The sequence below is a fragment of the Schistocerca piceifrons genome, chromosome 11 (genome assembly GCF_021461385.2).
Source record: "Schistocerca piceifrons isolate TAMUIC-IGC-003096 chromosome 11, iqSchPice1.1, whole genome shotgun sequence".
Lineage (NCBI taxonomy): Eukaryota > Metazoa > Arthropoda > Insecta > Orthoptera > Acrididae > Schistocerca > Schistocerca piceifrons.
Window position 1 is genome coordinate 105,612,979 of NC_060148.1, and position 12,073 is coordinate 105,625,051.

Consider the following 12,073-nt stretch of genomic DNA (forward strand, 5'->3'; position numbering starts at 1 on the left):
TGTGCACGCGCGCGCACTGAGGGAACTCACCGCATTCGAGAGACAGTGGCCTCATCAGGTGGAGGAGTCGTGGGCCGCGCAGCAGCAGGTGTCTGGTGAGGTGCGCTGGCAGAGGTGGCGGTGGCAGCGGTGGTGGTGGCGGTTCTGGTTGTGGTTGTGGTGCTGGTGGTGGTGGTTCTCGGCTCTGTAATGATTGGTGCACTGCACATACAGAGAGGCAGGGTGTGAGTTGGCTGGGCGTGTCCTCGTGGGGATGTGGAGGTGGCTCACTATTGCCAGCACTGCTGAGGGACCATCCACACAGGGGATAGGGCTCCAGTTAATACAAATGAATTACCAGTAAGCTAAGCTAATAACAATCAGTCGTACCATCTGAGCTTTCCATGGCAGTCGCTCAACCCCATACAACAGGTAGTTCAAATCTAGGTGCAGCCAGAAGGTACATACAACGCCGAATACTTGCACAAAACATAATTACAGAATTACTGGACATGTTAGCTCAGGTGCTATCGCCATCAAAACTATCCAAATGGTCTGAATTCCACTCCATCTAAATTGTATGATGATGATGAAGTGCCATATTCCTTGACAGAGTGTAGGGGAACGACGAATGCACCCACATAATTTTACTGTCTTGCAGTTCTTCTGATCTCATTTCGATATGGGCATTTCACTCTACAAAATTATTATTACAAGACCCCACTTGAAGCAACTGATTTGTAACACTGAGTCCACAATCAGACTAATATCACGATAGTGTGAATATCGAAACCTGTTATAATTAGATGGCAGCTTGTAAACTCAAGTTTATTGCAATAAATGACTTTTTGGAAACTAAGTTTCAACTTGAAATTAAGTGACGAAAACATTTGTATTAAGACTACCATCCAGGATTCCAATTGAGCACCTATTGTCTCTGTTAACTAAGTACGAAAGATCTTAAATATCATTTCAGGCACAGGTAAGCATGTGTGTGTGGGCGCATGTTGAAATGTTGAAATGACTTCGCATTGTGTTCGATTATTCAAACCTAGCAACTAATAGGATTGTTAACTAAGTGCAATAATACATTACATATCCAAATATAGCAATATGAGAATCTGAACTGTCGAGAAAAAATATTTTGTTCCTTTGCTGGGATCTGAATCCATCACCTCTCATTGTTTTCTAACCACAAATACATGTTAAACATCTGCTTAGTTTAGCTGTAGCAGGATGTGCCCATGTATGTACTGGAAATAACCTAACGGAACATTCTGTGTAGGGTGGGAATCTATCCCCGCGTGCTGCATGCACCATAGTTGTTGACTGCTCACAAGATGATGTTGATTATCGAATTCTTTTTCGCCACTTGCTACGAGGTATGTGTTTTAACTTTTCGAGCAATCATTTAAAGTTTTGTGTGACAGACTTGAAATCGACACCAGCTGTCATAGTTGACAAGACATGCAGAGGTGATAAAAATCAAAATCGCTTTTCTCCTCTGGTTTTATGTGCACGACACAATAAAAATCTTTGCAGACAACCATGAACACAATGGATGCTAATAACTATGGACATATCCGTGGGAAGAATTTCTTAACACAAAAGAGCTTCATTACACCAGATGTGTACTGTTACATTCTGAGGACTCACATTAGCCTTTGATTTTACGTTTTTTTGTCAGGACCAAACATTTTTGTTTTATGAAGGTAAAGCCAAATAGTTCAAATGTCCATCCAACCTGTTTTAAGTTTTTCTTTATTTTCTTAAACTAAGCAATGCAAATACTGTGACCTTTCCTTTGAAATGGCACTATCTATTTCCTTTCTAACATTTGAGAGCTGTAGATTCTACTTTGTCTCTAATGGTCTTGCAGTCGATGGGATGTTTGACACTTAATTACTTCTTTCTTTCTTCCTCAACATTTCCTATTGAATTAAAGTGCCGCATGATGGCTAATTGGTCACATTTCATGACATTTGGCAGTAATCAATTGAGCCATACTGGTAAACCACCACATCAAAACTAACCAATTGAAAATGAGAAAATTATTTCCTGACATCATTTCATTGACACACTTACCACATACGCGCACAAAATAATACAACAAAACAAACACATTTCCAGAATACAAAAGGACTCACAAGCTGAAAACTTACAAACACACTCAACAAACACACACTGAGAACACCACACAGAAAAGAACCAGATGGTACACCATGACCTACACACATAAACTAACACACACAAGCAGAGCGAAAATAAAAAAAATACCACACCATAACGCGCGCACACACACACACACACACACACACACACACACACAGACAGACACACACACACACACACACACACACACACACAAACGTGTACACAAACAGATGACAGATACTTCAATAATTACACTCGAAAGTTTGGCAATAACATTCGATCTTTGGTAAAAACATTTGACAGTCGGCAACAGAAACCAAAACATTGCATTGAAACAATCTTTCAGTTCATAGTGCTGTGGAGTGTGGGAAAAAACTGCAAATTGGCATTCATAAGAAGAACAACACCAAAAATGCAATGGGAGTGTAATATGTAAGAAATTGTCCACACAACCTGTAAGTACAGTTCAAAACATTACTACTTAATAGGAAATACAACCACCAGAACTGTTTATAACCTATAGGCACAGTGAGAAAAATGTAAATTAAATAGCTAACATATGTACATATTCCATGCCACTGATAACGCCTTGCACAAAATAAACTCAAAACGCGCATGGCACTAAAATTGTGTTTTATTCAGTTGCTGTCAGATGGTCCATAAGTAAAAATTATCAATATACTGTGACGCACAAAATACTTCATGCAGCATTTTCGAAGGTTTAAACAACAATCCTCATGACCTTCAAGTGTACAATATTCAATAAGTCACTCCATGAATACTTTATAGCTACAAATAAAAAATTATGATTGATAAATATACTTATTCCAACCTGCATGACAACACGTCAGACAAAAGTCTATGATATTATGCATGAATCTACCTGTTTCAGTTAAATTATGGGTGGTCCTTTTAGGCTACATGCATCAATGTAGTATGCTACATGAGGAAAAATTATGGACTTTCTTACGCACTTGCACAGTACATTTTTAGGCCTCCTTTTTCCACATGGAATTTATATGGAGGGATTATCTGTGCTACATGAGCTACATTTACTAAAGACAAGCCTCTTCTTTGCCAAGATTGATGGGGTTAATAATAACAGAAGAAATTATAATAATGAATGATCTCTTCAAAAAACTATTATATTGGATAAACAAGGCTGCTTAGTAGCTTAATACCACTTCAAAGTAAAAAATAAATTCCTTCTGAAATTATAATAAAGGGAAGCCACTTCAAGAATAACAATGGACGCATTCTCAAACAACAGTCACTGCCTATGATTGACTTCCTTATATATCAAATGCATCTCTTCTTTTAGTAAAATTATAAGCCTCTATCACAATAATAAAGAACTAGAAAATAATTAACATTCCTTGACACAATGGCACACTACTGCAGTTATAAATGTGACAATGGAGAACATTCTGGAAGTTTGATTGATACTCGTCGCTGAGTTTATTTTGTACGATCTAGTGTTGGTGTAACCTAAACTCTTACAAGATCACTGTAGCTCGGGTGGGAGAAAACACTTCCTGCAGAAATTTCTGTAGCCTACAATAATGCCAGTAGTGCAGCTGACAATTATGTGATTTTATTTCAGTGATTACAAAAACAACTCTAAAGTACACATTAGGTAGCTGAGGCAACTAGTGGCCATTGATATGGATTAACAAGGAAAAGAATGTTTTGTAAAAGCTGTAATGAACCTCCAGGGAAACGGAACGCTTATCCAGTGAGGAGCATCCTTCGTTAATGGCAAAACAGCGGCACTGCATTGAAAATAGTTTGGTGGTCTGTTAAAATTTCTCTACCTTCATTTGCTTAAGCTCTGTGTTCGAGTCACTCATCAGCCAAACACTTAACAAGTATTAACAGACCCTCTTTGCCTCCGGTGACTTCTGTTGAACAACATAAGGTTCCACTTTCCTTCCTAATCTACAATAAAGCCGACACTCCTTCACTACCTAATGGAGGAGAGTCTGTGTATGTTGGGCCATGACAGAGGCAGACGTCCGGCTAGTGGAAGCTCACCATTAACCTTTCTTGCACCAGAAATTTTATTTCATCCCTGGAACAATTGTCATGTAAAGTCACGGCACACTTATTTGAACTTGCAATGTTGAAAATGTTGGTGCTGAAATGGGAATCTAACCCAGATATCTCTTTCTGCCATCTTTAACACTTTTCGGACAATACAGTTCCATCGTTTTGTTGGGTCCCAACATTCCATAGTTATCCAGGTTTCGATGAATGGGGAAGGTCAGGTTTTAAATACTGGTTGGGTACAAAAATTTTCGCTGTGGGATTTCAAGTTGTAGCATCCGCACTGCAAGAAAATGTGGAAAGCAATTATGATTTTTAGCATTTGTGCATGCAACGTCAACAATAACAATTGGTGCCAATTTTGACCCTGAAACAGGCAGAGAACTTTTTATCCTATCATTTCAGATTTATAAATTCCAGTATTTGACAGGTGTGTAGCCAGTGGTGATAGCATATACAGGGTTAAGAGTCCCAGTCAGCACAGAACTTTTCCTCGCATAATTTCTAGTTCAGACATGAGCATATCTCACTGGTGGTGAAATAAACTGACATTGTGTATCTATATGTGGCTAGAAAACAACATGATATATGCTGGGTTCGAAACGCAGCAGGGGAATACTTTGTTATATAATCATTTCAGTTTCATCATCCCTCTAGCGGTGAAAAATTTCGATACATAAAATTATAACAGTTTATTGTGCTTCATTCACAATCCCTGCCCAAAACAAAACTTTATGCCCCATCATATCAAGTTTGAAAAAGTGCATATGATGTTACATGCTGTTAAAATGATAGTTAAGATCTGTAGTGACCGGATTGGAGTCCTGGATCCCAGTCCAATACAAAAGCATGTAGTTTGAAGCTGAATCTTGCTTTTTGAAATCTCATTTATTGTAATTCACTTCAGTTTACAAGCACTGAGGACCGTCATCTCTGGTAAAGGGTTTTCTGATATTTACATTACTGTGGTGTTGGTTTTCATATGGACGATAATAGACGAAGTGCAAGAAAGTTATGTGGCTGCATGCAAACCAGGTGGAACGCATTTCAGGAAATTTGGCTGCTTCTGAGCATGGTAACACACGCATATAAATTTGACAGGCACGACACTCGTCTGATTTTCAAACATTTCGTATTGTAATTAATGTGATACTTTGATCATCAGACATCGTTCAAAGCCTGTCTTAAAACTGGTCTTTGAAAGGTACAGCTACAAAATGGTTGACAGCGTGTTTCAAATTGAGCTGGAGAAGGAATTCTGTACAGCGGGTAGTAAGGCACGGTGAACCTCGTGATTTGACAACAGAAAGAGGCTGTGGTTGTGCAACAGTTACGTGTCATAACAGTATTACCACATTCATCTAAATTTCATTAATGAAATATGGTTGACAGGAATTTAAGTATTTTTCGAGTGAGTATCCTCACTTTGTAAGCACACAGGAAACCATGGGGTAGTTAAAGTAAGCCATGTCATTCCCCAGTGATGGAAAAACACACACTAATTGAGTGAGTGAGTGAGTGAGTGAGTGAGTGAGTGTGATGAGCAATGTTTGTGATTGATGATGTAAGTTGTGCTGTGAACTTGCTACTGAAATAAAATTAAGTTTGTCCTCCACATACAGTAGGTATGAATGGTAAATTCCGTGAGAATCTGATGTCTATCTAGAAGGGCTGGCATGGGTACAAGGGGATAGTGAGAAGGATGAACATGGGATAGTGAGACATCCTCCCCAAAAAATGGGAAAACACTATCACTACACTGTGTGAAGTGGACACTGTATGAAGTAAAAAATAAATCTGCTTACATGTGGTTTTATACATCTTATTTTAATCATTAAAATCATAGGTACCTGTGGTGTATAAAATTTGAGTGTGATACTATGCATAATTTTGAGAGGTGGGGGAGTGGGGGGGTGTCAAGTGGAATCAGTGAAAGACAGAGGCAGTTCCAGAACCAAACATTGTATATGTGTCTGTAACTGACACCCAATAATGTGGGAAGTATGAGGCAGTGAACTAGGTGAAGATCACGACAAGAATCTATTATACATCATCAAGAGAATTTTTAAAATATACACAAAGATTACTGTTAGTAAAAAGATTCCCGTTAACAAAAATTTTTTCAAACATAAGAGCTTGAGTCATTTCCCACAGCGTGCATAACGAGTTTGGAATAATGTAATGTTTTAAATTTTTTTCAAGAATGTAAACAACAATTGTAATATGTTTATTGCTTAAACAATGAATTTTGATGTTAATCTTTATAGAATAAAAGAGAAAGACACTGAATGATTTACTACACTGGCTCTATGTTCATTACAATTGGTTCAGGGAATGCACAGTGTCATCTCGAACACAAGATTTCCAATATGTCAAATAGCACATAAAATACTACATAAGTATTAAAATCTAAATGAAAAATAAATGATCATTTATCAGTGTTAGTGGCTATTAGACGTGTATGAACATATGTAACTGTAAGATGGTGCAGAAAAATGGTAACTCTGGTCGCACAGACACTTTAATGGTCACAGACTATCAGAGTTCGAACAGCAACAACAATGGATGGGACAGATAATGTCATAAGGTGTGCCACAGGAGAATGGAAGCCTGTAGTGTTCACTGGGTGGCTATAGTGAAGCCATAGATCCACTGAAACACACACACACACACAGGGGTGGACACCTGTTCATCGAATACACAGTAAGGCACGGTATTCTGTGTGTCACAGACGGGAACGTATCCAAGCACTGCGTGAGCTTTATGTAATGCTGAGTACAGAGGCGAACAAAATGAGGTGGGAAGACTCAATTTTATGGGACCAGCTGGAACTGCTGGTAGGTCTGGCCTGTGATCCTGCGAGGTGGTCTCAGGCTGCAAGAGGTGTGGGCAGTCAGCCACTGGGGCACCGCTGCTTACTTCACCTGGTTTTCTGAACATCTTCCATACAAGCCCTCACAGCAGAGCATTCTTTTATATTATGTGCCTTTAGAGCAATTAACATCTTCCGTGTACTGTCTGGATTTGGAGAGAACTGAGAATTATCTTGAAATAGTTACTGGCATATGGCCTGCACGTGGAAAGAAAGTGACAGACAACTACGTAAGAGCCAAAGCTGTAATACTAAGGTGTGAATAGTGATTACTCTGACAGTCTCCTTTACTACACGAAGAAAATTTCACAGGTCAACATCAGCAACATAAAATTGTAGATAAGTTGCCGCCCTCCTCTAATCATTCTGCAGTACACTACCTTTCTCGAGGTGTCGGCTGTAAGTGACTTACTCGGTCATCATCTTTATGCAGTGTGGCACTATTCAAAGGTGTCTCATTGTCATCAGCCACAGAGGCAATGGACAACTTTAGAGACTACTTTATGGGAACAGGCCTACAGCAACCAGTACAGGCTGCCGGTTGCAAACTACACCCGTCACTGTGCCTGAGCCTGTGCTGGGCAATACAGCTTTGTGTCCACAGCAGTCTGCCTCGTGCTCTATTCACACAGTGAGTGTACCCTCTGTCATGACAGTTGATGCTAAAACCTAAACAACCACTTTCTGTATACATGTAGCTTAATATAATGCCTACAAACTGGCTCTTTGATGTTTTTTGCTAGCTAACATACCTGGTAAAGAACACTGTTCAGTTTAGGGGTTCACTGAAACTGCTACACGAGGGTAATGATAGCATTGTGAGCTATCGTGAAATGACTGTCTACGATGGTGTATTTTACAGCAGACACATATCTACGAAAATTCAGTGGGAAAAATTATACAGTTGGAAATATACACACCTAGAACCGAGAGAGACGAATCAGTGGGTTGTCTCACATTTACCTGGTTTGTGGTGGTGGATCGTACAGCAACCGGCTCACTTCGATCAAGTCTTTAGGTTGATGAAGCATCGCATCTGCCCACCCCTGAGTGGCCATCACCTCGTGGGTACGAGTCTTAATAAATTCGATGGCGGCTCGCCTCAGGTCACTGCAGGAGTGGCGGACTGCGAGGGTGGCTGCGGCCGCCGCGGTCTCCACGGTCAGCTGAGCGGCCACCTGCCACTCGCACTCCGCCTTCAGCCCCGACGCCCCGTACTTATCTGCTGCGGCCAGTAGCTGGGGGGCCGCGCCGGGCAGCTGGGGGGCCCGCAGGGTGTACAGGTAGGAGACCAGCTCCCTCAGCACCGGGCCACCGATGTCGGCAATCCTCACGACGCCAGTGCAGGCCTCGAGGGTGTCGTGGGCGAACATGGCCGCGAATACGGGGCTCCTGTCCGCGAGGACGGCCCTGTGCACCACCAGCCGAGTGTCACCTGCCTCGAGTATCACCATGGCGTCGTCCCCGGCGTCCAGGAGTGCACCCAGGTTGACAGCCACCGTCTCTGTGATGTCATTAACTGCTTCCATTGCGGGCGATTCTGAAACACGGCAACACGGAGCAGCCCTTTCAGCATACAGGTGACTGACGATACTTCTACGAGGGACAGCCACACCTGTCTCCAGCGACATTTGATAAATACAGAGTGAGTCACCTAATGTTACCGCTGGATATATTTCGTAAACCACATCAAGTACTGACGAATCTATTCCACAGACCGAACGTGAGGAGAGGGGCTAGTGTAATTGGTTACTACAAACCATAAAAAAATGCACAGAAGTATGTTTTTTAACATAAACCTACATTTTTTTTAAATGGAACCCCGTTAGTTTTGTTAGTACATCTGAACATATAAAGAAATACGTAATCAGTGCCGTCTGTTGCATTCTAAAATGTTAATTACATCCGGAGATATTGTAACCTAAACTTGACGCTTGAATACCACTCCTCCGTTGTTCGATCGTGTGTATCGGAGAGCACCGAATTACGTAGGGATCCAAAGGGAATGGTGATGGACCTTAGGTACAGAAGAGACTGGAACAGCACATTACGTCCACATGCTAACACCTTTTTATTGGTCTTTTTCACTGACACACATGTACATTACCATGAGGGGTGAGGTACACGTACACACGTGGTTTCCGTTTTCAATTACGGAGTGGAATAGTGTATGTCCCGACATGTCAGGCCAATAGATGTTCAATGTGGTGGCCATCATTTGCTGCACACAATTCCAATCTCTGGCGTAATGAATGTCGTACACGCCGCAGTACATCTGGTGTAATTTCGCCGCAGGCTGCCACAATACGTTGTTTCATATCCTCTGGGGTTGTAGGCACATCACGGTACACATTCTCCTTTAACGTACCCTACAGAAAGAAGTCCAGAGGTGTAAGATCAGGAGAACGGGCTGGCCAACTTATGCGTCCTCCACGTCCTATGAAACGCCCGTTGAACATCCTGTCAACGGTCAGCCTAGTGTCAATTGCAGAATGTGCAGGTGCACCATCATGCTGATACCACATACGTCGACGCGTTTGCAGTGGGACATTTTCGAGGAACGTTGGCAGATCATTCTGTAGAAAACCGATGCATGTTGCAGCTGTTTGGGCCCCTGCAATCAAGTGGGGACAATGTTTCAAGCGTCAAATTTAGGTTACAATATCTCCGGATGTAATTAACATTTTACAATGCAACAAACGGCACTGATTACGTATTTGTTTATATGTTCAGATGGGCTAACAAAACTAACGTGGTTCCATTTAAAAAAACGTAGGTTTGTGTTAAAAAACATACTTCCGTGCATTTTTATACGGTTTGTATTAAACAATTACACTAGCCCCTCTCCGCACGTTCGGTCTGTGGAATCTGTTCGTCAGTATTTGATGTGGTTTACGAAATATATCCAGCGGTAACGTTAGGTGACTCACCCTGTACAGTCCATCCTTAGTCGGTTCCAGCAGTATCACACCCTTTATGTCCGACTGATGCCATTGGTGAATAACAGCAAATCTTTAATAATACCATTTTCAAGCTTTACCTTTTCTTTCAGCATATTTCATTTGGAGAACAAGCTCCAGAAGCGGCAAGGACATTATTTCCATCATTTTTTCTACAGTGCAATGTTATTTGGTATAGAAATGGTTTGAAATAGACGTCTACCAAAATACTAAATAGGCTGTACAGAACTATAGTATTACTCTATTCAACGAGATGTTCTCTTTACTTCTCCTGTTATTCAAGAAAACAACACTGTTTTATGACCTGAATCTGTATTATTCGTCATTTAACAAGCAGTCATGTGTGTACCCTTGCAGGAGTTGCTTCACACAGAGGATGAAGCCCGTGTGTCGGGAGACTGACTCGTGCGTTCACAGTGGAAGATCGTCAAGTGGGTTCAGTCGAGTACGTAGTTCAAATTGTCATCCACCAGGGTACAGTAGCGGACAGACACATGCAAGAAACAGTCAAGGGAATGTTTTTGTGAATTGTAATGTTTATTTCTTGAAGGATTTTTCTTTTATGTTTGTACAGTTTTGTGTATGTTTTTAGTAGTGTGGATGCTGCGTGAATGTGGTCTAAAGTAAATATGTAGATCATTGTTATAGCGACAAATGCCGTACGAAGTAACGTGAGAAATTCTTAATACACTGTGAATGAAGACGACGGGGAATTTTGTATTATAGTGTGTCAAGTAAGTTTATGCTAAAGGGAAGCTAATTTCAGTGTAAATGAAAAAAGTTAATAATGTAAAGTATAAATAAAGTATCAGAATGTTAAATATTTTGGAAAAAAGTACAGTTCGAGTGTGTTGTTTATTGATTTGTTAGTCATGAAAAAAGCGCGCTAACACAGGAGAATAATATTTTTGTATTGGCCTTAATGCAGACTGAGCAATCAGAACAGAGTATTCTTCACGCATCTCTTCTCTTGCAAACGGAGAATGCTTACACCAATCTAAGAAGTCAGAGCCCAGCCTTTCAATGGTACGGTCGTGTGTAGTATGAGCTCCGAAGGAAGTAGTTGTTTGCCAGTTTCATGTCTACATGTGCTACATGTCTGAACAGTGCCTTACAGTGAAGGTAAATAAATTCATTCATAGCGGTACCAACGAGCAGCAATACGGCAGGGCAGCGCTGCCAACTTACACGACAAGCGGGGACCCTGAAACTGGGACGGCGGCAGACGGAGGACGTCTGACACTCAGTTTCAGCACGCCGAGGCTGCAGCATTCGACGAAAGATAAGTTTGTTAGAACTGTTGTGTGTGTGTGTGTGTGTGTGTGTGTGTGTGTGTGTGTGTGCATGTGCGTGGCGTGTGCGTGTGTGTGTCTGCGTGTGCGTGTGGGTGTGTGGGTGTGTGTGTGCGCCCGAGCAACTAGCACACTTGAACAGAGAGGAGGAGTAGATGTTAAAGTAAAAGAGGAGGTTTTTGAGGATGTTTCTTTGTTATTTACGGACGGTGAAGTAGACTTTGCTTCAAGTACGTCAGTTGATGTAACTAGTGGAGACAATGAAGATCCTGAAAGTCACATTAAGCCGGCCAGAGTGGCCGAGCGGTTCTAGGCCCTACAGTCTGGATCCGCGTGACCACTACGGTCGCAGGTTCGAATGCTGCCTCGGGCATCGATGTGTGTCATGTCCTTAGGTTAGTTAGGTTTAAGTAGTTCTAAGTTCTAGGGGACTGATGACCACAGCAGTTAAGTCCCATAGTGCTCAGAGCAATTTGAAAAAAAGTCACATTACGCATGAAATCGGTAACAATCAATTGCGCGATGACAATATTGGTAGTGTTACTGAATCAAATGTGGATACCAAATTTGGAATAGTACCGAAGGAAAATGATAAACAGGGAACAGTAAAGCAGAAAATAGAACAAAGAAGATATGTTTGCAGCATTAATGGATTCTATGAAAGATGGACATACTAATTTGGCTGAAACAACTGATCAGAACATCAATGGAAAACTTGAAAAGCAGACTGCGGTATTAAAAGATGTGGGAAAATGATCTGAAGTCATTAG

At 41.3% G+C, this 12,073-nt stretch overlaps 1 protein-coding gene across 1 annotated transcript in view; it reads right to left on the minus strand.

The window, feature by feature from the left end:
- Positions 1-12,073, minus strand: part of LOC124719758 (ankyrin repeat domain-containing protein 65-like) — a 78,724-nt gene that overhangs the window by 45,253 nt on the left and 21,398 nt on the right. Inside the window, exons 2-3 of the mRNA XM_047244957.1 lie at positions 8,015-8,591; positions 31-201 (exon numbers count right to left, since the gene is read on the minus strand). Of these exons, the coding sequence (XP_047100913.1) occupies positions 31-201; positions 8,015-8,580 (737 nt within the window). The 5' untranslated portion in view covers positions 8,581-8,591. The remainder of the gene's footprint in view (positions 1-30; positions 202-8,014; positions 8,592-12,073) is intronic.